Source organism: Callospermophilus lateralis, chromosome 4, assembly GCF_048772815.1.
Source record: "Callospermophilus lateralis isolate mCalLat2 chromosome 4, mCalLat2.hap1, whole genome shotgun sequence".
Taxonomy (NCBI): domain Eukaryota; kingdom Metazoa; phylum Chordata; class Mammalia; order Rodentia; family Sciuridae; genus Callospermophilus; species Callospermophilus lateralis.
The window spans coordinates 157,327,325-157,354,712 of record NC_135308.1 but is presented as its reverse complement, the minus strand read 5'-3'; the positions used below and the strand labels follow the sequence as shown (position 1 = coordinate 157,354,712).

The following is a 27,388-nucleotide window of genomic DNA, read 5'->3' as shown; positions in this document are numbered from 1 at the left end:
ACCCAGGTCTGGGAAGGTGCTCTACGACCACCAAGCTCCATCCCCAGCCCCTGTGAGAACGTCTTGAAAATGTGAACTTGTCTCTTACGTCATCTTTTGGGGGATACCAGGGACTGAACTCAGGGGTGCTTGACCACGGAGCCACATCCCCAGCCCTATTTTGTTCTTTATTTAGAGACAGGCCCTCACTGGGTTGCTTAGTGCCTTGCCATTGCTGAGGCTGGCTTTGAACCCGTGATCCTCCCCCTTGAGCCTCCTCCCGAGCCACTGGATTACTGGCTTGCACCACCGCGTCCAGCTCTTGTATCATTTTTTGAAAATGTTTCCAGTAATCAAGAAAGGCAGGGGAGGAGCTGGGGAAGAGAGCGCTGCTCAGAGCCAGGAGGGCTTCGCTGTACCCTGCAGCAGGCGCAGCCCCAGCTCCCGGGCTGCAGCAGGCCTCTGGCAGGGAGGGTAAGGGCCTCCTGGATGCAGGTGTTCTGGGGGAGAGGCACGTCTGCCCTCTGAGCCTCCCTGCTGTGTTCCGAATGTCCCCTACTGAGGACCACAGAACATGGCTTCAGAGCCCCACAGAACGGATTCCTTAGGAAGTGGATCTGCAGAGCTCCACCCTCTGAGCTTAGCTTCAGCCTCTCTCAAACTCACAAGACCAACCCACGAGGCTCCCTGAGCAGAGGGGCTGCTGGGCACAGGAGGACAAGGTCAGCACTGTTGGGGAAAGCCTGCGTTCTTAAAGGGCCAGCACAGGCAGGCAGGCAGGGCAGCTGAGGGTGTGGGGCATCCAGAGGAGGTGCCGTGAAGAGGACTCCTGGAAGGGGAGGTGCTGCCCCGACCTACCTTCCTGAGTGGCCCCAGGTCCTGGTACTGGCTGCACCTCTCCAAGAACACCACGGTGAGTGAGGAGACACTGCGGCACCACCGCCCGGGGCTGGAGGGGTCTCCTTTGCCAGCGGAGGGGCTGAAGTCCCAGCGCATGAAGCCAGGCCCCTCAAGGGTGCCGAGCCCCACAGGAAGGGCGCCCACCAGCTCGGCCTGAGACACCAGGCTGGGGAATCTTCCCCAGATGACACCTCTCCAGGGCCCGCTGAATATCTAGCCACCTCACCCTGTGCCTGAGGGGGACACGTGACAACTTCTCTTTTGCAGCCTTCCATCCCAGTATTCGCTTCCTCCCTGCCCGTCCTGTCCTGAGAGGAGAGTGCGAGGCCTCTGGAGCCCACATCTGTGACAGCCCAGGCCACGCCCCTTCTATCTGTAAGTCAGAAGCCAGACGCTGCTGTTCAAGCTTCATTTTAGTGGCAGAAACACTTTCCAAATGGATCAAAAGCTGGTTAATAGCAGAACAGATGAGGCAGAGTTGCTGGATTCCAGGCCCACCCAGAGCACCTGGAGCTTCCTGCCCTGGGGGGGCCTCTGAGGTCTTCCAGGCACCCCAGGGCTGTGGCGGGGCCCTGCCCTTGGCACGTTCCCCTGCACCCCCAGTCCTCCCTCCCCAAACCCAGGGACCCCAGGCTAGCCCTCCTCACCAGCCCCCACCCTATTCCCTCACTGAACTGTCACCTTCAATTTGGCCTTGGGTGGCCCCAACTAGCACAGCAGCCAGCCTCAAGGGTTCCCCTTGGACTGCCCAGGGCCCAGCCCTACAAGGCTCCCCCTCTCGATGCCCGCCAGCCCACTGCCCTCCAGCTTGGCCCACTCCTTGCCTGGGCTCTGCCCTCTCCAGACCTGCCCATGTCCCTGGCAGACCTCCCCAGGCCAACTCCTCAGCTTGTCCTTGGAGGCCCTCAAGAGGCAGCGGCTGGCCTCCCCCCCCCCCCACATCAGCGCCTGTCCCTCAGGAAGCCTTCCTGGATCCCCCTCGTGGTGACCTCCCCCTCCCCCTACTGGAAGCTTCCAGAAGGGTCCTGCTCCCAGGGTCTGGGACCCCAGGGTTCTTTTCTCCTCAGGCAGTGACGTGCTGACCACAGACAGCTGATTATCAAATTTTTAGGAATTTTATGACTTCATTACTAAGCAAGACCATTTCAAAAAATTAAATTTATATATTCACCATTAAATTAATTACATTATAAACAAAAATACTCAGGATGTATCACTCCCTAATTATTTCCCCATGTTTATTAGCACACGTACGTCCTGAGGGTGTGCCTGATGGTGCCAGAAGGGGAAGCGCTACCTATCCTGAGGTGTTTCCTCCCAGACCCTGGCTCCAAGACGCCAGGGACTTGGGCTGGACTCGTGGTACTGGCCACATGGGAGTGTTACACCCCGGAAACCCATACGTGTCACAAGTCAGGGCTCAGGTTATTGCTTCATGGATCAACTACAGACTTCAGCCAGTGATGAGGAAATGCGGAAAGGATGCAGGTTAGACTCTGAAGTGTGTCATCGATAGCTCTAAATACACACAGAACCAAAAATTGGAGAAATATTCTTAATAGAATATTCTCAGTAGAAACTATTATCTGATTCAGGAAAGAAGTTTGCTCACATTTACCAAGTTTCAACGTACATCTTCTTATTCATTAGCATAAACCACATATCCATCAACACACACATTACAACTACACGTGGACACGGCACTGAGAAGTCACCGGAGCCCTGAGACAAGTCCATCTGCCATATGGAATTCATAATAAAAAGTATTACATCATTTTTATTTGTAAATTATATACTAAAAACATCCTTTATATGGGGAATATTTATAATAAATGTACACCCACACACACACACTTTCTGGAGAGCTAGTCATCCCAGTTGTGACAATCAAGAGCTTCCAGACACAGCTGGACAAAATCTGGACAAAAATCCCTCCCAGTTGAGAGCCGCTGTCCTGGGAGGACAGTGTGCTCCCAGAGGGCCACTAAGGGGGCCTGTGTCCTGCAGACCTCCTTGGAAGGCCCAGGCAGGCTTTCCGTGTGTTTAAGGAACAACTCCCAGGGCCACTGGCTCCCCACTTCCCCAGGGTGATGCAGGGGAGGGGTCCAAGTGCAGAGTGTCACACGGGGACTCACACACAGGCTCTGCAGTCAGCTGGACCCAGGCTCAAATCCCACCTCTGACACCTGCAGGTCGGGTGACCTCGGGCAAGTCACATAACCTCTCAGTGCTCAGTGGCCTTGTCTGTAAAATGGGCACAGTGATCATGCCCACCAGCTGTGGGGAGATTAAATGAGATGACGGGCAGGAAGGGCTCCCAAAACATTAGCTGTTTTCTGGTAACACAGCAACCAGGAACCTGCCCCCAACCCCTCAAAACAACTCTGCGCCATACCTGGGAGATGTAGCCTGGGGGGACGTGGCCATCCTCCTGGGACCTGCGTGCATTCTGAGGGGTCTCCCCTCGGAGGCGCCATGCCTCCAGCTGGGCTCGAAGAGACTGGACCTATGAGGGGAGGAGACCAGGTCAGTGGGCGCAGAAGCAGGAGGGACCTGGTGGGAGGCAGGGAGGGGCCCACAGGCCTCCAGCTTCCAGGTGCTTAGGAAGGGCTCAGGGGCTGAGAGGGACACGCAGCCCTTGCGTGGAGGTGCAGGCAAGGGGATGGTGGGGCTGTTTCCTGGATGGCCGAGTTCAGCCCAGAGAAGCCCAAGCAGGTTGGGAACAGCACAGGGCAGGCACAGACCTTGCCCACACCGGGGAGGTAGCAGGGGCACCTTAAGTCTGTTTTGCCACCAGTGAAAGGCCCGCACTGTGGGATCCCAGGTTGCCCGGCGACTGAGTAACCAGTGAAGTGGACCCAGGACCAAGGACAAGGCCTGGGTGTACAAGATGCACAGTTGGTGACCTCTCTCCACCTCCATGGCTTAAATTAAGGGCAAAAGCAGAAAATACACAGGCAACTAACATGGCCCACCTGGGGAGGGCTCCCTTCCCCGGAAGCGGGGCATCAGATCCGGTGACCCCCCACCCTGGGAGCTAGGCCAGAGCAGCGCCAGGGCGGGCGTGCGTGGTGGACGCGGCCGGGCAGGGGCCCACCTCCTTCTCCAGGGCCTCGTGGCTGTCACTCGGGGGCCCGCGGCGCTCGCCTCGGCTCTGGTTGAGCAGGGCGGTGAGCGGCACCCGCTTGTTGTCCCGCAGGGGCAGCTTCTCCAGCTCCTGCCACTTCTTCTCGATTTCCTCGCTGAGCCGGCTCTGCTGGTCCTCTGTCAGCGGGGCGCCCAGGCTCCTGCGCGGCCCCTCACCGGCGGGCACCTCAGGGGCCCGGCTGTCCTCAAACCACTTGCGGCGTTCCTCCGAGCGCTGGGCCAGGTCCCGCTCCAGCTCCTCCTGCTTGGCCGGGCGGTCGGGAGCGCGGGCCCGCTGCGGGGAGCCCTGAGTCAACGGGGACAGCTCCACATAGTCCAGGGCCTGTCTAGGCCCATCCGTCTTCCGGGAGCCGGCCCGCTGCTCCCCAGCCTTCAGGGAGCCCTTCTGGGAGCCATAGCCGTGCAGCGTGTTCTCTTTATTGCACTCCGAGAGCCTAGGCAGGGCACAGCAGAGCACTCTCAGGTGGGACTTGCCCACTCGGTCCCCCAGGAGCACTTTCGGAGGGCGGCTCAGGTGCCAGGAGCTGGACAGGGCCCAGGGGAGTAAGCAACCCAACCTGGAGGCAGAGGACCTGAGTTTCACTGTTTACAGACCCTGGGGGCATCCCAGCTCTGCCACTCAGTGGAGCCTCCGTTATCCATTTGTAACATGGGACAGCACTGACATGAGCACTTAGAGAAGAGTGGGACGCACAGGAAGCCCTCACAAATGCTGGCCAGTGCACTATTACCAAAAGCAAGAAACAAGAAAACGTAATAGACAGGCCCCCAGGGGCTGGGGCTGGCGCTCAGTGGTGGAGCGCTTGCCTCGCGTTTGTGAGGCCCTGGGTTTGATCCTCAGCACCACATACAAATAAACAAATAAAATAAAGGTATTGTGTCCACCTAAAACTAAAAAATAAATATTTTTTTAATATTTATTTTTTAGTTTTAGGTGGACACAATACCTTTATTTTGTTTTTATGTGGTGCTGAGAATCAAACCCAGTGCCTCACGTGTGCTAGGTGAGTGCGCTACCACTTGAGTCACATCCCCAGCCCAAAAAATAAATATTAAAAAAAAAAGACAAGGCCCAGGGTTTAAGGGGCTCGTGGTGGAGCAGAAGAGGGGTGCCTGTGGTCACTACAGATGGGGTGAAGACTTTGGGACTTTTAAGTGACTGGCAGTTCTCTTCTTCCACAGTATAGGCGGGTACACTGTCACCCAGCCAAAAACTACACTTCCCAGCAGCCCCTGCAGCAACCCCTGGCCACGAGACTGCATTCCACCAGCAGGTGCAAGAAGCTGCTCCCTCTACCAGGCTGGGTGATCCTGGCTCCTGGCAGGGCCTCTGAGCCATAGCCCAAGGTCTGCACAGAGGCTGCAGAGCAGCCCACCAGGCTAGACTCTACACCTTGGGGCTCATCTGGAGAATGCAGTGAACAGCTATCTGGCTTAAGCCACCGTGTCTTGAGTGGCTAGGTCAAGGCCATGAGCCTGTATGCTGAATAACAACTCGGCTGCACTGGACCTGGGAGTCTACCAAGGCTCTGGGCACATCTGCACACGTGTGCAGACATAAAGCCCAACACGACAGATGACAAATCTGAGATTCAGATGGGAAGTCATTGGTCCAGGCTGAGCCGCCAGGGTGTGGCCAGGCTGGGGGACTCACCTCAGCCCTCTTCAATAGCAGACTCTCTTCCTGCTGCCCAGCAGCTTCAAGTCCTGGCCTCACAGAAGGCTCTGCCACCAAGTAACAAGAACCCCACCCTTCTACCTCGGCAGCCTGGATCAGGGGCTCCCCACCTGGGAGGGGACTGCACAGACACCAGAGGACCCAGTCTCTCCCCTACAAAGGCGCAGGTATGGCCCCCAAGGCAGAGAGGGAAGAGCCACCTGGCAGGGACCTCTGACTCAATGCATCTTCTCTCAAGAGCTGAATCCCCTTCCCCTCTTACAGGATGTGGGGGACATGAAGGGGGAGAGGTCAGACTTCAAATCCTCAATGTGTTTCTGGGCGAATGCCAAGAACCCCCGCTGTTCTTGCCTAGCTTATGTTTTGGTGCTGGGGGTTGAACTCTGAGATGCTCCACCACTGAGCCAATCCCCAGCCCTTTTTATTTTTTGAGGGTTTCCTCGCTAAATTGCTTAGGGCTTTAGTAAACTGCTGAGGCTGGCTTTGAACTTGTGATCTTCCTGCCTCAGCCTTCCAAGTCGCTGGAATTACAGCGTGTGCCACAGCGCCCAGCTCCCTATTTTGTTCTAGAGGTACCAAGGCCCAGGAGGCTCAGTCTCAAGGCTGTTAGGTGAGTTCCCAGAATCCCACTCCTCAAGATGTGAGGGTAGGGAAACCTGCCCAGCCCAGCCCAGCACTTACTTGGTGACATCTGGTGCTGAAGTTGGACGCACAGTCTTCCTCAGAGCCTCGATCCAGTTCCGCCGGATACCTGAGGTCATGGCCGACAAGGTATAGACAGCATCCTTGGTCTGCAATCCACACCACAGTAGGTTAACACGTGGTCAACCCCACAGTCTCCCTGCTGACCCAGGAAAGGTGGCCCTTCCTTCCCTGGAGGGGGTCTAAGGTGATAAGCAAAGGGTCTGCAGAGGGCGCAAACGTCCTCCACGAGCCTGGGCAACCGCCACTGGCACCAAGCTCTCCCCAGAACTCCCAGGTGTTGGCACCAAAGCTTGACTGGCTCTGCGGAGAGGGTCTCTGAATAAATGGGGGAGTCACGTCCGATACCAACACCTCCTCTGGGGCCGGCAGCCACGCTGCCCCCCTCCCCACCTCCCCCAGCCACATGCAGCCTCACGTGGATCTGGAAGCCATAGTTGCGCTGCACCGCGTACTCGGTGACGTCCGTGCAGGAGCGCAGATCGATCTCGCCGTCCAGCTCATCTGCCTAGAGCAGAAGGCACGGCAGGGTCACATGCACCCTGGGGAGTCCCAGTCTACCGAGCCCAGCTGGGGCCTGTGGGCACCAGTTGCCTCACCTCTTCCGCTGTGGAGTCTCTGTAATACTTGAGGCTTGAATCTGTCAGCACGAACCAGTGCTTCCTCCACTGTTGGGGAGAGGGGAGGTGAGAAGGGCTGAGGCTGCGGGAGGGTGGACCGAGGGGGCTGTGCGCGCCATCCTGCTGGCTGATGGGGGGGCTGTGCGCGCCATCAGAATGGCTGACCCGGGAAAGCAGCCGGATCAGAGAGTCAGAGCCTCAAGCACCTCCCAGGTGCAGATGAGGGAGGGGCGTGTCCTGGGTAAGGCCACTTCCTGGCCGGCCGAGTCAGGGGCCAAGTGCAACCAGAACATCACCAAGGCTTTTTTCATATACCCGTGATCAGGGACAAAGACTTCCCAGACAGGAGAAAGAGGCCCAGGGGAGGGGACAGAGAGCTGGGCACAGGCACCGTGTGAGCTCCGCCAACCTGTTACGTGATGACTTGGGCATCTTTCTGTGGTGCCCATCTCCTCTAGTCTAGGGTCAGGTGGCAAAACATGTTAGTAAGGGGCAGGGGCACGAGATACACTCTGGGCTTTGGCAGTCCATGTCCTGCCAGGGTCAGTGCGTGTCGCCCAGGCCCCAGCCCTCCTGGGGCTCCCCATCTTCAAGCCCTACCTGTGCTGATTCAAGCACTTAGTTTCCTTTCCTCTGGGCCATAGTCAGTTTTCAGGGGTGTCAGGGATGACCTCCCCACTTATTCCCACTCAGTATCTCCTGGGAACTCGGGTGTCACATCCAAGGACCTGGGGTATGCCTGTGCCCTTGTTGGCTGAGTGCCTTTGTGCAGCTGTCTGCACTTCTCTGAGCTTCAGTCTTCTGGGGCTACCAAGAAGTCCCCAAGCCTTTGGCAAGGCGAGAAGTACCTACCCCTGTGTTTCTCACGGCACTTGGCACGGGCCTGGCCGAGGTTGTTGGGAGTGGTCCTAAGAGGCCACTGGCTCAGAGCCACCCTGACCTCCCTCAGTGGGACTTCAGCTGCCTCTCTGAGAGCAGCAGGTGCTGTGGCAATGGGGCTCTGGTCCTTGCAGGTCTGCTCTGAGATGGAAGGGAGGAGCGCCATGGGCCTCAGTCCCGAGTTGTAGGCCTGGGCCGCCCAGGTGCTGCCGGGAGAGGAGGGGACCACTACGCTGGTGGGCCTTCTCCTGCCTGTGTACCTAGGGACTGGGCTGGCTGGGCTCCCAGGGCCTTCCAGCTCGGACATTCCAAAACCCTGTGAAAGAGGATGAGTAACACCAGTTCTGGGCGGGCCCATAATCCTCCTGCCCTCCAGGGACCCTGGGTGGGGAAGCCAGGAAGGGGTCACTGGCAGGGCGCCAGGCCTTGTGTGAGTCTGGAAAGCAGCCACCAGAGGACAGCGGGCAGGCAGCAGGGACGGAAGGCTGTGGGCTGGAGGGAATAAAGCATGTGGGCAGGAAACACAATGAGGTCCCCCCTGGCCCGGAGCCCTGCCCGGCATGCGGGCTGCAGGCAGCCCCAAGCCGCAGGCACACGCAGACTGGGGTAGGCTGTGTCCCCTCCCAGGCTGGGTGGCGGGGAGCCAGCTCTCACTCCCAGGCAGGCCTGGCAGCCGAAAGGGCAGAGCTGGTGAAATGGTCACTGTCCTCTCTGGTTCCAAAGACAGATATGACAGAAAAAGGCAGGGGTCATCAGCTGAGACCCCAGTAGGTGCCGGGGCTGTGGGCACCTTGTCCATGCTCATCTCTGTGCCTGTCTCCACTCAGTTCCCATCACGGGTATATCCCAGACGGAGCTGCTGAGGCCTAGAGAAGGCTCTGGCTCCACCAGCGGGGGCCCCAGGTTGGTGAGACTCCTGAGCTGTGCTGAGCCCCACCCTACGGCTGAGTCTTGGGGATCTGCATGTGCCAGGCCTGGCGATCTCTGTGGACCTTCCTGCCTGACCCCGTGGAGTCCCAGTCAGAGTTACTGTGAGGGGGGAGGACAAGCGGCCCCTGGTGAGACCAGAGGATGGGCCTGGTGTGTGGACCAGGAGGCCTCTACTCCCTCCACTCCGGGTGACCCACATACTGCAGGAGGACAATGCCCACTCCTCCCATCATCGTTACGACCCAGGCCCTCTTCTCCACCGGACAGGAAACGTACGCCCAGGGTTTTCCCTCTGGGCCCCACTCCCACCCCCAGAGGCCGGGGCTCTAGAAGGCTGGGAAGGCAGGAGGCCCTGAAGAAGCCCAAGCCAGCCTCTCCCCTGGCCCGGCCCTCCTACCTCTCCAGGCTCATCCAAGATCGACATCCATCCCTTCTTGAAGTTGAGCAGGTCGGGCTGTGGGGGGAGAGGAGGCAGAGGGTCAGGCCCAACAAGAAGCCCCCGGGCTGGGGGAGACAGGGTACTACACGCACCTGCCCCAACCCCGGTAAGGTTGAGGTCTTGAGAAACCAGGAGAGGGCTGAGGGCCCAGGTAACACCTACCCCACATGCAGGTGGGCTCCCCACCACTGAGGCAGCCTGGCCCCTTCCCCAACACCTGGCATGAGAGCCCAGGGAGTGGCCAGTGGCCGATATACACACCACCCATGTCCAAGCTCCACTCCCACCAGCCTTCCTAACCCAGGATGGGGAAAGAAGGGGTGAGGGGACTCTGCCTGTAGAGTCTCCCAGGGGCTCAGAGGACAACACAGAGCAACAGTGGAGCAAGCTGACCCATTCCTCTCTGACAAGGCTGAGGCAGCCCAGGTGTGCACCTTAAAGCTCTGCCCACCCCTTGCTCCGACCCTCTGGGGTCCCCCTAGCCCCACCCTCTACTCATCTATTGGAGACCCTTAAAGACGGAGCCAGTCCCAGGCTGGGGTCAGAAACCCTCTGGTCCCCAGGTCTCTTTGGGAAGGCCCAGCATCTCAGTCCTGGTAAGCCCTACCTGCCAGGTGCTGCCCAGTGGGGCACGACCCCGGGGCCGGGGAGCTCCCAGCTGCAGCATGCTCCCTGGGGAGTCTGCAGCTAGATACCCCACTCAGGCCTACAGGAAGAAGCTGCACATCCGGGCATATCCCTGACCATGTCCATGTGAAGGGTGCCAGCCTCCAGCCCGTCCCTGCCTGTAGGGGTCCTCTCTTGTTTATGTCCTGGTCCCTCTGCAGTCTCAGTCCCACAGGCTGGGAGGCTGGCAGACAGGGAGGAGGCAGCCACCTGTTGCCATGGCTCTGAGCCCACCTATCAGCACCTGCATCGCAGCTTACCAGGCCGAGGTATCTGGTTGCCTGGAGGGAGCCGGGTGGCATGGCTCTGTGGGGTGGGCGGCGACAGCTGGAAACCAGAGCCACCTGACCTGGCCACCTCTCCTGACCAGTCCTACTCCCAGGGAGCCCTGTTCTCCTCAGGTGGAGGAAGCTGGCTGAGAGGGACTTGGGCCAGCAGCCTGGATATCCAGAATTATCCATGGCCATGGTCAGGGGACCCCAAAGGCTGGCGGCCTCACCGTTCTACCTGTCTGAGCAAGGAGACAGGCTCTGCTCTGAGCCAGGAAGCCCCAGGGCTGCTTTGTCCTGTCTGTTCTGTGTTCTGCCTGCCCCGTCAGCCACCTGTCCCAAACCAAGCCTGAAAACCAGTGACCACACTTCTACTTCCCTTCAGACCCTCCAGGGCCCGGGGCCTGCCACAGGGCCTGGCCACAGCAGGCCTCAGAAAAAGCTGCCAAGCGCACCTCTTCTGCCTCCCCGGCCTAAATTCCTGTGCTTCAGGGCGGGGCCCATGGAGCTGATCCAGGGGAAAGCCCCAGGGGAGAACCCCTGGGTGGGCTGAGCAGACGACAGCCAATCGGACCCAAGAGGCTGAGCCAGGGATCCCCCCCAACCTCCCCCCTCCCACTGCAATGACAGGCAGGGGCTCTGAGGGTTGCCTGGAAAGTGGAACAGCTGTGACCTTTCTAGGACACATCCCTCTTGGAGCCCCGGATGCCTGATATGGCAAGCGACTGAGGGTCCTGCCCTCCCCCAGCCTTCCAAGAGGCCGGAACCTGCCACAGACAGAGTAGCCTGGTGACCCTTCAGAGATCAGTACAGACCAGTACAGCCATGTCAGGCACGACCTAGCACGGCGACCTGCGAGAAAGGAGGCAGCCAAAGCAAGTTTTTAAAATCTCTGGCACAGAAACCTAGGGCCAGGTTCAAAAGGTACGGCCAACTCCATTTCTCCTGTTTTGCCCTGGCTCTGCGGCCAGTCACCCTTTGGCACTTGCAGGATGCTAAGTGTTCCCGTTGTCCTTTCGGAAGTAGCCACAGGCTCCTGCAGCTGTCCTCCCAGACCTTGGCCACCGGTCAGCCCTGCCTCCTGCCTGGACCAAGGCCATGGACCCTCTAAGCACACTGCTCACTCAAAGAGGCCTAGTGTCATAGGGTTGCTTAAGACCTGCAGGGTTGGTTCCAGGTGTCTCCAAAACAAAGTATAACTGCCTCAGGATGTGACAAAAGCCTCCATCTGCTGTCCCAACCTGGCTCCCCCAGCCTCGGCGCCCACATCATGCCAGGCCACCAAGCCCTTCACACCTGCCCCTGTCCTCAGCCTGAAATACTAGGTGCCCTCGTCTGCCGGCCAAGCAAGTCCCCACTGGTGCCTCAAGAGTTGCCCTAGTTGTCACCTCTGCCCCCTTCCCCATACTTACCACCCACCAGCCGCTCATCCACAGCCCCTTACAGAGGCCCCACTGTGTCAAGATTGTCTTAAGACCTTTACTTTTCCCCCTGGTGGGCTGCTCACCCAGACCCCACTGGAGCTCAAAGAGTCTTTGCAGGTAAAACAAAAAGCACCTTTTTTTTAAGCACCAGGTACTGTCCTAGGGCAGGAAGCCAGCTGGGAACAAGAGCTATAGTCCCTGCCTTGGTGGGTTTGAGTGGCAGACCATAAACAAGAGAACAAGCATATAACTTGATGCCCAGCGATGGCTGGGAAGCCAGGCTCCTCGCAAAGCTGTGCTGGGACTAAGGCAAGAGTGGCAGACAAGGATTCCGACCCCAGGTCCAGCGCCAGATCACCAGCTCCGACAGCCTCTGAGCAGTTACCTGCCCTCAGTACTGTGCCTTCTGCTCGGTCAGGGGTGAGGGCCAGAGAGATGGGTCAGGCACAGGAGGGGCAGCTTGGAGCAGGCTCAGATCCAAATGGCAGCCAGGTGAGCACTTGAGCCCCGGATTGGTGACTAGGAGCCTCATCTCTGCTCCCAAACCTGTGATGGCTCCCCTTTCCCACGACCAGGCTTTCCTGAGCCTCCAGGTGCTCTTGCCAGCCCTCCTCTACGCTCTCAGCATCCCCAACACCTGCCTTCACCCACATGCCCCTCCCCCATAACGCTGCCCTCCTCCCCAGTCCATCACCTGACAAAGTTCTAGAATCACAGGAATCTCCCTCCCCAGGCCCTCCTCCCACTAGTGGGGAGGAACTGTCAGCCTACTCTTGCTCAGCGCGTGCAGCGCAGGAACTGCAACCACACACATCTCTTATCTCTCCCTAGGAAAAAAAAATGGGACAGAACTGGACACAAACTGTGGCCCAGCCATAGAGGGACCGCGGGCATGCTGCTTCACCTCTCCACAGCTTAGCTCCCTTAGCTGTCTGATGGGGACCACACCGCAGACCTTAAAGGCTCCATCTGGTAGGGTGAAAGCACCCAGTGCAGGGGCTGGCAGGCGCCCAGTGGGCAGTGTAAACACCTCCCCCTGGCCCCAGGACACTGACTCAGCTCCTCCCCCCACGTCCCCCTCTGCTCCCTGACAGGGAAGGGGAGGCTGCTGTGGACAGGAAGGGCCAGCAGGGAGGTGGCAGGATGTGCGGAGGGAGGCCGAGGAAGTCCAGAAAGCAGCGCCAGGTCATCCCACTCACAGGGGCAGGGGCCCCACATGGGCCCCACCTCCATCAGCCCAGCCCACTCCTCACTAGGACTTCACTCACTTGAAGGTAGAATGCGCATGTGCCGTGCATGTGTGTGTATACACACACACACACACATACCCTGCTCATCCTAACCCCAGGAGGGTCACCAAACTCTGGAGCCTCCCTAATGCACTAGCCAGAAATCAAAAGCAGCTCCACCCCTCCCTTCCAGCACATCACGATCAGCTGGCCAGACTGATCTGGAAAGGGGCACTTCTTCCCTTACATTAGGGGCAACCCTCAGGCAACTCACCAAGGCCCTCCCAAGCCTCAGTTTATCTTGCTGTGAAATAGGAACAGTGAATTCAGTTATGAGGCTCCACATGATGGTTAAGGCGCAGGTACTGACAGCGCCTGAGTAGACCTTATCCCCCAGAGAAATACAACCTCCTGCCATCGTGCCCACCGCCCCACCTGCAGTGTCGCCCCACTCAAGGCCCCAGAGCCCAAGCGGGGGAAAGTATGTTATCCCGCGGCTTCAGAGTCACAGAATGGCTCCCGGGCCGTGGGGTGGGGCCGGCCGCCCTTCTCGCCCTCCTAATCTGGGGCCAGCGCGCACACGGGTGGCCAGCCTTTGCAGGCCAGGTCTGTGCGACCCAGTCAAGCAGCCCGGAGACAACCCAACCCAGGCCAGGCCCATCTGCGCTCCTCCCGGGCCGGAGCCCCTGGCAACCCCGGGAAGTCGGGTCTTCTCGGGAGTCGCAGGGAAGGTGGGGCAGGCTCGCTCGAGTCCGCCCGCCACTGGTCCCGTCAAGGCGAGCGGGGTGCTGGGGACGGGGAGCTCCCAGCTCCTTGGGGTGGCCTGGGCTCCTAGGGTAACGAGGGGATGGGGCGCGGAGGCAGGTCTGGCGGCCGACCACCACCTCCCAACTCCGGGAAGTGAGGAGGGGGCTGCCCGGGCGGGGAGCGGAGGGGCTCCCTCGGCGGCGGCGCGCAGGCAGCGGGGCGCGGGGCACTCACCGTCATGGCGGCGCCCCGGGGCGGCGGGACCAGGCGGCGGGACAGTGGAAGGGGCTCTCGGTCCGGGCTCCGCGGCGCGGGGACCCCGCCGCCGCCGCCCCTCTCGGCCGGCGCCCGCCGCTCCTCCAGCCCTGCCCTTCCCCAGCGCAGTCCCGGCCCCTTCCATCCGCCCATAAAACTTTTTTTTTTTTCAAACTTCCTGGGAGGACCCGGGCGGGCCAATGGGAGGCGGGAACGCCGGGACAAACAGCGGCGGGGGGCGCGAGCGGACCAATGGGGGCGCGGGACGGGTCCGGGGGCGGGGCGTGCCCGAAGGGACGGGCGCGCGGGGGCGGCAGGGCGGCAGGCCCGGCGGGCGGATGGGGGCGGCGGCAGGGAGCCACGGAGGGCGGGTCCGGCTCCGCAGCCGGTTGCCTGGCGGAAGGAAGAGCCGGCGTGCAGGTGACTCCGTCCAGCCACTGCTCGGGCGGGAGCTGGGGTGGCCTCCCCGCCGCCCTGGCTACCCCCAGCCCTAGCCCCCAGCTAGGGGCGTTGGGCAAACCAGGTCTCCGCGCCTGGATTGGATGGGGACATGGACGAAGCATCTAGCCCTAACGACTAGGGGCACACCTGTTACCTTGTAAACGACTTTTGTCCTCACCATAGACCTGAAGGGGAGTGCTCCATGTCTCCATTTTACTAATGAGAAAACGGAAGCTTAAAGAGGTGGGCCAACTTGCCCAAGGTCACAAAGTAAGACACAGAATTGTTAGTAAGATGGCACGCAGACTGAGTTCTGGAATGGTAAAGGCTTCCCCAAATGCTCCCTCTTGCCAAGCAGATCCTTCTCATTTTTGGTTCTTGTGGGTGGGTGTACACCCCGTTGATCATGTTCCCAGAGCTCTTGACAGTTAGAGGCTCTTTGGCTGCAGATCTCATCTGAGGCCTGCAGATGAGGAGTCCTTGGAGGAATTTCTTGGCTACTGGTAGCCTGTGTAGCATAGCCAAACTGTTACCTGAAGAAAGGCACTGGACTCTGCCTCAGTTTCACCCGTTGTAAATGGACTAATGCTATTACCTCATCTGGTTGAGATGAGGATTAAGCTTTAATCCAAGTAAAGCATGTGAAACAACCTCTTGATCCCTACTTAGCCCTCCATAGGTGGGAGGCATGGGAGGCAAGGCAGCCTGGATTACCCACCATTTCGATTCATCTGACGACTTGGGGTTAAAAATGATTGCCTTGTGGGGCTGAGGCTGTAGCTCAGTGGAAAAAATGCTTGTCTAGCACATGTGAGGCACTGGGTTCATCCTCAGTAACATATAAAAATAAATAAAATAAAGGTATTGTATCCCTTAAAATGAAAAAAAGATTTTAAAAGAAATTATTGCCTTGTAATGACTATCCCCATTTCACAGATAAAGAAATGGAGGTCCAGAGACCTGCTGTCCTTTCTCGGCATTTTCTGCTAGGAGTCTCCCCACCATGAAGAATGAGGCCAAGGATAAGTCCACCTCACTCTAGATACTGGCCTTCAGACACCTGTGTGGCTTCCCACTCTCCTCTATACTTTACTCAGGCCTCAGGCCTCAAGAGAATGAGGAACAAACAGATTGAAGACCCCACCTACCCCGAGGGGCCTGGCCCATGGCCTGGGGAACTAGCAGCACCAGCCCCACACTCTGGTTTTCTGGTCAGGGATTCACCTTCTAGAACCCTCAACCCAGTGACCAGAGCACTCCACTGCACAAAGTCTTTCCTCACTTAATGCATACTAACAGACCAGCTGTACCTTCTCATCCTGGGGAGTCATCACAACCAGGCCCACCTACTGTCCCCCTCTTATGGGTATGTTCACATTCAGGGTCCATAACGCCACACTGCTGGAAATTCCCGGGGTAAACCAGCTCCTTTGTACCTCCTGGCTGCCATGTCTGGAATACTTCCCACCCTGTCATCCACACACACATGCACACATGCACACACTCATTTCCTCTCTCCTCACCCCCTGAATGTCTGCCTGGACTATTCTCTTCACCCTTCATGCCTCAGGCCAAAGGGAGCCAGAGTGTCCAGTTAAACTTAGAAACTCCTTGCCACGTGCTCCCTCCAGAGTGATCCCTGCCTCTGCCGCCCAGACCTGTGCCCCTGCCTCTGCTCATCCCTCCACCAAAGTCATGGCCATGCTGTGTTCTAAACAGTTACCTTTCAGGGACCTCACCTTGCTGTTCTCCTTGTGGGTGGGGATGGAGTGTGCCAGGCCTTGGCCCCCAGTGCTTCCTCAGTGAAGGTTGGATAAATAGATAAACACCAAATAAAGAAGCCATGGCCCAGGCTAGCCAAACATAACTGGCAACGCCAGGAGTGAGTTTTTAAGATGCAAAGACCACAGCCCCAAACTCAGGCAGTCCGGCCTCAACCCACTGCTCCCTTGAGGATAATAAGGTAAGGCTCAGAGAAGGGGGCCACGGGCCAGAGCGCACAGCAAGTGAGGACTCAGGGAAACCAGCAGGTGCCGGGCAGGGTTTGCAGACATCCAGAGATCAGCCAGAGCAGGGTTTGAATCCCAGCTCTGCCACTTGCCCTTTTGTGAACTGGAACACGTGACTCTCCTCTGTGCTTTATTTCCTCATCCGCAAAATGGACAACATGTGTCTAACTGTGACTGGTGGTGAGCATCAAGTGTGGTCAGGCACACCGTGCACTGAGCATGGGGCTGGGCATACAGTAGGTAGCACAGTCATTGCTGGTGACCATCACCATCATCGTTACCCCAGGGTGCTGTCCTCAACTTCTCTCCTCCTTCTCTCCACCGAGGATGAACGTGTCCCCTCCCGGCAGACCTGCTGTGTGTTGGTGACTTTAGCTAGTCTGAAAAGGTAATTCCTGCCCCTGCCCCGAAGGCACCACCCTACCTGGATCACTATGTTGGCCCAATTGCCCTTGGTGCCCTAACCCCCTAAAGAGGAATAATGATGTGGATGAGAAATGGATGAGCCTCCCCAACCTCTGTGCCTCTGGATCTCCCAGAGCCCTCCCTGCAGCCCTGAGATTCTCGGCAGATTTTCCCCAATGGATGTGGCAACCAGGGCTGGGTAAGTTTGGCTGCAACCCTTATCTCACAAGAGAAGTGGAAAATCAGCTCCAGGACACCCAACTGTGTGACTTCAGGTCAATCAGCTCAGGTCTCTAAGCCTCAGTCCCTTCATCTATAAAATGGGCACACTATCTCTAAGGTACCTGGATTAGTGCTAGTGCCAGGGCCGACTATACAAAGTACAAGAGTTGCCTGTCACCAATAAAGGAGATGCCATGGGCAAGCCTGCAGCCCCTAGAGATGCAGCAGAAGCACAGGGGACAGGAGGGTACAGGTCACAGATGCCTCTCTCTCTGCCCTTGAGGAAGCCCCAGCCAGAGGCCAGAGTGTTTCCAGGCCTCTCTGGGCAGGGGATGGTTACGTAATGCCAGATGTTTGTGAAACTGGCTCAGACCCAGGCACACTCTGCAATCCCAGAGCCCCTTGCAGGCCTCCCCGCCTTTCCCTCTCCCCAGCCTGCCTCCCCTGGCGCAGGGCTGGGGGAGCTACCAAGGAGAAGCTCTCAGTCACTGGGCTGTTTGGCTGTCCTCACCCCAAAAGCCAAAAAGAGCCCCCACTGGAGGCAAGAAAACCCACCTCGCAGAGACTGTCGGGAGCTTAGGAGCTCTTTCTGTGTGGGGCCCCAATCCCTGCCTAGCCCCCACACTATTCTGGGACTAACATCAGCCTCCTCCCTGCCCTCCCTCCTCTGCCACCCTCACCCCTCCAGCCCCGTGGAACCAGCCTACCCTTTGCCACCTGAGGACCCCCAGAGACAGCAGGAACGGATTGAACAGCGTGGGTCGGTCCCCGGGCATCCGCCATGAGGTCACCAGTCGGCCCTTGAGTGGGCTCCCAGCCTTGCCCTCTGCTGGCCTCTTGTCTGCCTGTCAAACAGGGTCCAGTGTTGGCCACATGTCCCTTTGGCAGGATGGGGGCATCCCTGGCCACAGCCTCCCCTGCCCGTTCTGCCACCTCAAAAGCCCAGCGTTCCCGTCATTCTCCCCTCCCAGAACTGCCCGAGAGAGAAGCTTGCCAGCTGGTTCACACCTCACTGTGTTTGACAGACAGGGCCCCTGGGGCTCAGCATCTTGGGGATGTGCACCCCACACCCTAGAGTCAAACCCCAGGTTGCCAAGGGGAGGGTTATGTGTCCCAGACGCACGCGTCCACCCCGAGATGTGGGCAGACTGTTTCACATTAGGTTCTAAAGATGCAGAGACCGTTAAATCTGTGCCGAATTCTAGGCTCTTCTTCCTCAGAGCAACAATGTCTGGAGCCAAGGGGTCATACAAGTGTCCCCCGGACCCTACTCCTGTCACCTGCCTAGCCATCAGGCGGTAGATTTGTGACCCCAGGTTACATGAAAGGAATGAGTCACAGAACAGACACCTGCAGACACCTCTGGCAGAGCCCTAAAATGTTCCCCTTTGAACTCTTCCTTGTTGGGGAAACAGACCCCAGGGAAGCAGAGGGACTGGCCCAAAGTCACATGATTATAGGCAGGGGTGGGGCAGAGCTAGGCGTACCTCTCTGGAATCGCAGATGTTCTGGGCTTTTCTTTGGTCTTTGGTTTGGTTGCAGGGCTGGGGATAGAGCCCAGGGCCCTGCACGTGCTAGGCCAGTGCTCGACCACTGAGTCACATTCCCGATGCTTTTTGATTTTGAGTTTTGCTAAGTCGCCCAAGCTGACCTTGAATGTGCACACTCCTGTTTCCCCCACAGCCTGGTCCAGCTCCTCAGATCCCAGGAGGGGGGATCAGAGGCGGCGTGCCCCCACCAGCTGGAGTCCACACTCCCTGGAAGCAGAGCTGGAAGCCTCTAAGCAGAGGCCAGCAAGGCTTTGGAGGAGAGAGTGCCCCCACCAGGCTACCGTGCCCCCATGCGACCCTGAGCACCAGCTTGGAACAGGCCTGCGGTGGCACTCCAGCTCGGGCTGACCCAGTCCTGCACACAGATGTGCGCGAGGGAGCCCACAGATGAAGACCCAATGGAGCGGTCAGCACATCTGTCTGCGCAGTCAGGGCTGCTGGGGGCTGGCTGGGAGACCAGAGGGTCCCCCAGTATTGCTATTTCCTCTTTGTTCACAAAGCTGTGGCTTCAGGAAGTATGAAGAAATTACTCCAAAAGAGGAAGAGCAACGTTGTCAGAACCCAGATAGTGATCAGAGTCCCCTGTCCCATCCCCATCTCACAGAGGGAAGACTGGCCCAGGGAGCTGCTAGCAAGGAGCACGCAGATCAGGGGAGAGCTGAGCGGGAGGGCAGGGGCAGAGGGAGCACTGGGTAGGGGTCTTGAGCCTGGGTTCTAGTTCAAGTCCAGCCATTGACTGGCTATGTGACTTGGGATGACCCCTGCCTGTTCCTCTTCTGCACAGGGAGGGGTGCACAGATCCCCCAGCTCCCACCAGCAGCAGGGCCAGACTCGGGCTCCAGGCTGCCAGACAGATGCTCTCCTGTCACACCTGGACTTTCAGGAGGCAGCACAGGGAAGACAGGACCAGGAAAACAGCCCTGAACAGTGTGTTGCCTGCCCTCTGCTCTGATCTCAGCCCTCTGGAGGCTGAGGGTGATGAGAATCATCTGTTTGGCAGGTTGTGGGGAGGGGTGGGGCAGAGCAGGGCGCTCCAGCTGCAGCCTGGCCCCAGAGCGGCCTCACAGGTCCCACCCCACCCCACTGATCACATGTCCCTTCCCCCAGGACCTGGAGACAGCCCTCCTCAACACTTCTTTGGCTCTTAAATGTCCCACCCTGCCCCTCAGCCTGGTCCAGCCCCCCAGAACTAGAAGGACCTTGCCCTCAGAGACCATCAGGGTCAAACCACGTTTGCCTGGGGAAAGGCAGCGACCTTTGTAGGGCAGCCCAGCAAGTTAGAAACAGAGCCCTGGGCTTCCAACCCCGGGACCGGCCACTCCCAGGTCTCCAAGCCAGAGTCACCCTGCTGTCCAGCTTTCCAAACCCCCACCATGTGCACAGATGACCTGGTTTCCCACCTGATTTCCTTCCCTTCCACTCCCCTGTGCCCATGCCCACACCCATCACCCAACTACCGGGTCTGCCTGCTTCTGGTCAGTCAGTAAATCTTGGCCTTTGCCCGGTTCTGACGCCTCACACTCCTCTGGTTGGAACTGGAGATGAGAAAGAATACAGATTAACCCAGGTTCTTCCCCAGGGTCCATCTGTCTGTCCACTCTCATCTGTCCCACTCTCATCCATCCATCCAACTTGTATCTCACACCCAGCGTCAGTGGGTCCGAGTGTCCATCGACCATCCAACGTCATCCACCCTCTCATCCGTTCAGCATCCACCATCCGACCCACCCCTACTCCCAATCCAGCTTCTATTTATTCAACACCTCTCCATCCATCACGTATGGATCCTCCTCCGTCTGCTCAACATCTGCTCATCCATCCACCATCATCCCAGCACTCATTTCCTATTCATCACCCAGTGTTAACTCATCCCTGTGACATTCTCCATCCATAGCCCGCCAGCACACCCTGCAGCCACCCTCTACTCTTCCAGCATCGGTGTATCCACCATTGGTCATCTGTCCGGCATCCATCCATCCCATTCACACATCTGGCACCTATCATTCACCATAGTCTACCCGCTGTCCCACGGCCTCCCTGTGTTTCTCAGATGCACACAGATGAAGAAGGCTGGGCTCCTGCCCCTGTGGAGCTCATGTTTCATGTGGGGAAATGACAGCCCAGTGTGACAGATGGAGGGAAGCAAAACTGCCAAGCTCAGAAGGGGAGCATCGCGAGCTGAGGGTGGGGTGTTTGGGGAGGTCTGAGGACAGGACACTCAAGCTAAGGCCTGAACAATGAGCAGGTGTTTGGTGGGTGAAGAGGCAAGGAAACAGCACCCAGGCAGGGGAGCGGCATGTGCGAAGGCGGGAGATGGGCGCAGTCCTGCAGCCCCCCCAGAGAGGAGGCTTTGGACGCTGCACCAAGGACGTCTTAGAGAGGAGCTAGGCAGCCCCAGCCACCATTCCTGAGCCTCCCCAGGACCCCAGAGCTGAGGCTGAAGACTCTCTGACCCCCTGCCTCCCTTTTGACAGTCCAGCCTGCAGCACCCCAGTGGCTCCTGGGACACAGCACCATGTCCTCCTCCCTGAGCTGCCTGTGGTCTCCTGACCTCCCTAACTAGTCCAGGGGCAGCTAGAGGGCAAGGGCAAGAGCAAGCTGGCTCTCCCTGCATCTCTGATGTCTGTGCACTGAGCTCATTAAAAAAACAATTAAGAAAAGTCTCAGGGTGGGGCGCAGTGATGCCCGCCTATGATCCCAGAGGCTTGGGAGGCTGAGGCAGGAGGATCACAAGTTTAAAACCAGCGTCAGCAATTTAGTGAGGTTGTAAAAGCAACTTAGCGAGATTCTGTCTCAAAATAAAAAAATAAAAAATAAATTAAAAAAGGCTGGGGATGTGGCTCAGTGGTGAAGTGCCCCTGGGTTCAATCCCTGGTGCCCACACACACAAAGCCTCAGGGAAAGACCACCAGGAGGCCTCCCCAGTCCCCCCTGGGCTCAGGGCTTCACAACACCATGGCCGAAAGCACGGGCTTTGGAGTGGAGGCTTCACTGTCATTTCTCCTAACGTTTGCATGTGAGGTCCCCAGCAATGCCTAGTGAATTTGAGTCTCAGTTTCCTCATCTATAACAGGGGGCCGTCGCAGGTCCTTCCTGTCCATCTGAGGCACAGATGGCACAGCACCCAAGATGACACATGGCAGCAAACGCCAATGCCGAGAAGCTCACCCTCCTCGGGGAGGGCTGTGTGGGTGAGTGAGCAGGAGCCTTCCCGTCACCCCAGTGGTGCCGCGAGGCTAGGTCCCATTTTATGGCCAGGAATAGGCCGAGAGCAGCTGTGTCCGAAGCACAGCCGTGTTCCTGGTGAGCTACAGCCAGGTGGCAGGTCTCTCCCCGCCCCCACCTTCAGATAGAGGCTCTGGGCTTGGAGGACGCACTAAAGTACCACTGAGATGGGGGGGACTTGGGGAGCCCCTACTATGTGCCTGGTGCTGGGCCTACTCTGCACACAGCCCCCATTTAAGCAGTGTGTCTTGGCAGCCACCTCGACCCAGCGAGCACTGCCCAGCCGCTTCAGTGTCTGCAGAGTAGAGGCCCAGGGAGAGGTGAGGCGCTCCTGGACTCAGCAACTTGGCATGGGGCAGGGGGAGGGGACACAGCCACACTGGCTGCAGTCCCAGGCATGGCCAGGTAGGGACCGCAGACACAACACAAACCAGGTGCTGTGTGGCTAGAAGCAGAGAGGCCCTGACCAGAGCGTCCAGCTCAACGCATCAGGGTGACCCCCAGGGGGCAGACTTGGTTCTCCCGCCCCAGCCCTCGCTACCTGTGGACAAGGCGGGGCCTCGGAGTCCTTCTCCTCCAGACTCGAGCCTTCCTCATCAGGGTGCTGTGGAGACAAGGGAGAAAGGGCAGAAGAAGCATTCGGGCCAGGGCTGGGCTTGTAGTAAATGCTCAAAACAGGGCTGGGGTCCAGTGTTGGGAGCTGGGACCGTCTTAATCAGCAGGGAGGACAAGGACAGAACCCGGGGGTGGGGGGGCTGGGGTCGTGGCTCAGTGGCAGAGCGCTTGCCTAGCATGTGTGAGGCACTGGGTTCGAATCTCAGCACCACATATCAATAAATAAAATAAACGTCCATTGACAACTAAAAAAATACTAAACAAACAAACAAAAAGAACGGTGGCGGGGGACTTGCATGAGCTGGGGTCATGCCACAGGGAAGCCTTTCTAAGAATTGTCTGTACTGGGGTGGACTTTCTGGCCGCCCTTCAGAGGAGGGACAGACTCACCTCCAGCACTAGAGCGCTGGGCCTGTCGGTGGGGCTGCTGCTCCCCAGGTGGCCTATCTGCTCCAGAGTTAAGGTCTCTAGGTCACTTGTCACTTTGGTCTTTGGCCACTGGGTGGAGGTGGAGGTGCAGGCAGGGCAAGGTGGCTGGGCCGGGCTCTGGGGCTGCTGCCCAGGGATATCTCCATTCACTTGAGTGGCCTCCATCCAGTCTTTGGGTTGGCTGTGTCGCTCTGGCTCTGGGGCATCTTTTGTGCCTGGGGGGACCAGCTCTGGTCCTGAAGTCCTGGCAGGGTCACCCCAGTGTCTGGCTGGGTCCTTGTGGGGCAGCCGGGCCTGCAAGAGCTCCAGGAGACCTTCCCAGTCCAGCCTTGGGAGTCGGGCCCAGGCCCCCTCCCCAGGTGCCTGGAGGAGGCCCAGCAAGTCCCTCCAGTCGAGGTCAGGTGGCTTCTCGGGGCCGGGAAGGTGGGGGCATGCTCCCTCTCCCCTCCAGCCCAGGGCAGTGGGTGTCTCTGGCTGCGGAGGGTGTGAGAAGTCTTTGGGGCCTGCCCAGGAACTCTCTGGGGGAGTCACAGGCTGGTGGGGACTGGACAGCTCCCGCAGGCTGCCCCAGCCCCACTGGGCTGGCTCCTGGAAGGGGTCCTGTAGCCCATTACTGGGGGGCTCCTCCTTCCAGGCCTCTGACTGCCCCCAGCTGTCCCTGTCCTCCCTGGGAAGGCCCCTCCATGTTCCCTCCAGGGTTCTGGCAGCCCCCGGGCTGGGCTCCCCAAGTCCTGGCCAGCCCTCAGGCCCTGGGCCTTTCTCGTGGTTGCTCCAACTTCTTTCCAAGGGTCTGTGAGAGCCCTGGAACCCCGTAAGCGCCTCCTGACTCTGCCACCCCCTCAGAGGCTGCTGGGAGTCTGCTCGGCTTCCTTTAGCAGGTCTCTCAGTCCGTGGCTCCCTCTCAGGGGGTCTGGCCGATGTCCTGGAGGGCGGTGAGGGGGCCTGGAGTCGCCGGTTACCCTCAGGCCGCCTCTCAAGACTCCTGGACCAAGGGGGCTCTGCTCTGCTCCGACAGGTGGCTGGTTCTGGCTGCTTGGCAGGGAGCTTGGTCACCTGAGGAACAGGTAGGAGGCGGGTGAGGCTCCCGGGACTGGGCTGAGTGGCCACTGTCTGTCTTGGCCGGGCCCGGGACAGTCGGCTATGTCCTCACAGTGGCTTGGATGGAGCAGACTGAAGGAGCCAAGGCCTCTGGGGTTCTTCCCCTCCAGGGGGTCACTCTGCCCTCCCACCCATGTCCCCAGTTCCAGAGAGAGGCGTGCAGAAGCTGCTCACTCCCCAGCTCCCCGGGCTCCCCCTTCCCCGAGACACCGATTCCACCCTGGGCTATCGGGTGCCGGAATTCCCACCACCAATCCCCAGTTCCACTGGGGTGGGCCTCGCCCTCTAGGAGCTTCTTGGGAAACACAATCCCCACCCTGGACGAGGCGCCCTCTGAGCTGGGCGGTGCAGCCCAACCTCCAAACAGCAGGGAGCTAATGAAGAAAGGGCCAGCACCCAAGGGCTGTTTGCAGAGACTAATTTGGGTCCTTTACATTTTACCAAGAGCTTCTGGCCCCTGAGGAGAGAGGAGGCCTGGACACCCGTGACTGGGACCTGACCATGTCACAGAGGACTGCCCTGCCCAGGACCCCGCCTTGCAAGGAGTGGGAGGAGGAGGCAGTGACTGCCCCTGGGACGCAGCGGCTGGCAGTGCTCAGTGCTCAGTGCTCACCTGGCTGCTGGGGATGGGGCTGGAGTGTCTTCCGTGAAGCTGGCTTTGACCTTGGCTGGGCCGCTGCGACCATCCCTCATCCCGAGCCTGGAAGGCCACTGGTGCCTCGGACTTCCTAGGAGCAAACGCAGTTGCTCCTGAGGCCCTCAGGACCGCTTCACCCTCGGTGCCCCAGCCCCTCCCCTCCCACCCAGTGGGAGGAGATGTGGGGGGTCCAGAGACCCATGACAGCCCTAAATGAGGGTTGACCTTCTCGGGCCTCAGTCTCCCCTTCTGAGAAATGGGGCGGGGCAGTGCCACCCTACTCTGCCAGGAGAGAAGCAGGGTCGGGCCTGGGCCACATCTCTCCTTTCCTGTGCTGCCCAACGGTCCACCAGCCACTCTAACAAAGGTAGACTGGCCCTTGTGGGAATTCAGGTTTACTGAGCACCTATTGTGTACCAGGCACTGTGCACACAATGTTTAAGCAAACAGTTATTGAGCATTGAAAAGTAAGAACATCAAGCAGGCTCTGGGCACATTTGTCCCCTCCCTTAGTAAGGAGGTCACCTCATAGACCCAGCCACTCCATGAATATTTTCATGGGGTTTGAGAGTCTGACTTCCTTTAAACTGGCAAGCAGAGAGGGAGTGGGTGGGACGGGGTGGCTCAGTGGCAAACCATGTATTTAGCATGTTTGAGGCCCTGGGTTCAATCCCCAGCATCTCAGAAATAAATAAGGAAAATAAATTGATGATTGGAGTCGTGTCTCTGGAGAGAGAGCTGAACTGGGAGGAGAGGCCTGAAGAGGATGAGCCTAGAGTGAAAAAGGAGGGCAGAGGAAGCGGGCCTCCCTGGGAGCCACCCTGCAGCCTGCTGAAGAAGCCTGGGAGCGCAGGGGTTTTGCAGAGTCTAAAAAAGTGCAGTTGGGGTTTGCTGGTCACGTGGCTTTTGCCAGCGTCATTAGAACCAGATCCACAGAGCAATTTGGGTTTGAATACACGCGCCCTCCCACCGAGCTGCGCCCAGGCTGTGGTTTGAGTTTTCTGCAGTCCTTAGCAGCTCACAGGAGAAGAACCCAGGTTCCCTGGTCCCCATCAGGTTCACTTTTTAATGTAATTGGAGGTGCACGACTCTCCTTTCTCCTTGAGAGCCATAAAGGGAGTCTTCTTTAGAATTGAGGTCTGGTGGCTCCTGAAGCAAAGCCCCAGGCGTGACTGGTGGATGCGTCTCCCTCCTGGGAGGGAGGGGAGTGGATAGGAAATGCCACACCAGGGAGCAGGGCAGAGCTGCCTCCTCTCCCCAGTGTGCATTTCCCAAACTTCACTTGCTAGATGGGCACTCCTTCCGGGAATTCTTCTTTCTTCCCCGTGAGACACTGAGAAGGACCTAGAACACTCTGAGGCCCCTACAGAGACCCAGCTTTCCTTAACAGAGGGGCCCCTGTTCCTGAGGGCTGGTGTGGCCACAAGGAGGAGGACTGAAAAGTTTCCTTTGGAAGCATAAATGGGCTCATCGACTTCCAAGTCATGAAGTCTAGCACAGAGAAGAAGGGCTCTGTTTTAAATTCAGGTGACAGCAAAACGCACATATGGTTCTAAAATAAAAGATTCCAAAGGCATTTAAAGAAAAAAAGGTCAAGATATCAAACTAAAACTCCTGATGCTTTGATGTGATAGCCCTTCCAGAAAAATGTTCCAGGCTCAGAACAATGCTTAGACAGAGTAGATGCTCAATAAACACGGCGGGATGGATGAATGGGAGACAATACAAGTACTACTCTACCGACATCCACCCACTCATGACTTCCAGTCTGTCCCTTACACAAATGCATAGTCTAAAAATTTGTCTTCAGGGGCTGGGGGCTGACGCTCAGTGGCAAAGTGCTTGCCTAACGTGTGTGAGGCACTGGGTTTGAGCCTTAGCACCAATAAAATAAAGCAATTCTATCCATCTACCTACAAATTTTTTTTTTTTTAATTTGTCTTCAGAAGACAATTGGCATTCCCTGTGGAAAAGTGCCACATAAGGGGAAATTTTACCCAGAAGAATTATAAAATTTTGACCAAAAGGTAAATAATCTACTTTGAAGAGGAGCAGAATAAAATATGTAAGATTGTACAAGAATAACTAAACTGCTAATAAAAGGGCAAACAAATCCCTGATTTCTGTTATAAACCCCTTTCTCTCTCCAAAAGTCATTTCGGGGGGAACAAATTTGAAAGTTAACTTTGTTTAAAGATTTCAGAGTCTCTGGGCTATGGTGTGGCTCAGTGGTAGAGCACTCGTCTCACAAGTGTGAGGCCCTGGGTTCGATCCTCAGGACCACATAAATAAAAAATAAAGGTATTGTGTCCACCTACAACTAAAAAAATAAAAATAAAAATATTTCAGTGTCTCTGTTGAATTTTCAATAAAACAGAGGTATACAAATTGGCATCAGTTGGGCACAGTGGCACATGTCTGTAATCCCAGCGAATTGGGAGACTGAGGCAGGAGGATTGCAGGTTCAAGACCAGCCTCGGCAAATTAGTGAGGCCCTAAGCAACTTATCAAGACCCTGTTTCAAAATTAAAAATTTAAAGGAGGTAAGGAGGTGGTAAAGTGCCCCTGGGTTCAGTTACAGTACCAAAAATAAATAAATAAATGCCAAAGAAGGAATGACACCAATGCTGGAGTCCCCAAAGGTTGTCACTTGGATATCAAATGGATCAAGTGTACTGGAAAAGGAAATTTGAAGAATAAGAGATAAGGTTTCTCGTGCAGGTTTAGATCTCAGAGAAATGTCTCAGGGACAGCAAAGAGGAATTTTAAGCACCAAATATTACCTAAATAATAGGTATTTAGGGGGCTGGGATTGTGGCTCAGTGGTAGAGCGCTCGCCTAGCACGGGCAGGACCCGGGTTGGATCCTCAGCACCACATAAAAATAAAGGCAT

The 27,388-nt window shown here is 57.7% G+C and overlaps 1 protein-coding gene across 3 annotated transcripts in view; it reads right to left on the bottom strand.

Annotated features, from left to right (window-relative positions):
• Triobp (TRIO and F-actin binding protein) overlaps positions 1 to 27,388 on the bottom strand; it is a 50,133-nt gene that overhangs the window by 7,410 nt on the left and 15,335 nt on the right. Inside the window, exons 7-16 of one of the 3 annotated variants that reach the window (XM_077109327.1) lie at positions 24,472 to 24,586; positions 22,722 to 23,813; positions 19,949 to 20,026; positions 17,649 to 17,786; positions 9,233 to 9,289; positions 7,006 to 7,074; positions 6,825 to 6,914; positions 6,386 to 6,495; positions 3,977 to 4,460; positions 3,275 to 3,385 (exon numbers count right to left, since the gene is read on the bottom strand). In XM_077109327.1, coding sequence (XP_076965442.1) covers positions 3,275 to 3,385; positions 3,977 to 4,460; positions 6,386 to 6,495; positions 6,825 to 6,914; positions 7,006 to 7,074; positions 9,233 to 9,289; positions 17,649 to 17,786; positions 19,949 to 20,026; positions 22,722 to 23,813; positions 24,472 to 24,586 — 2,344 coding nt within the window. Of the gene's footprint in view, positions 1 to 1,905; positions 3,157 to 3,274; positions 3,386 to 3,976; positions 4,461 to 6,385; positions 6,496 to 6,824; positions 6,915 to 7,005; positions 7,075 to 9,232; positions 9,290 to 13,843; positions 14,018 to 17,648; positions 17,787 to 19,948; positions 20,027 to 22,721; positions 23,814 to 24,471; positions 24,587 to 27,388 lie in introns of those variants that run through there. The other 2 variants (XM_076855143.2, XM_076855142.2) reach the window with 2 other exon arrangements.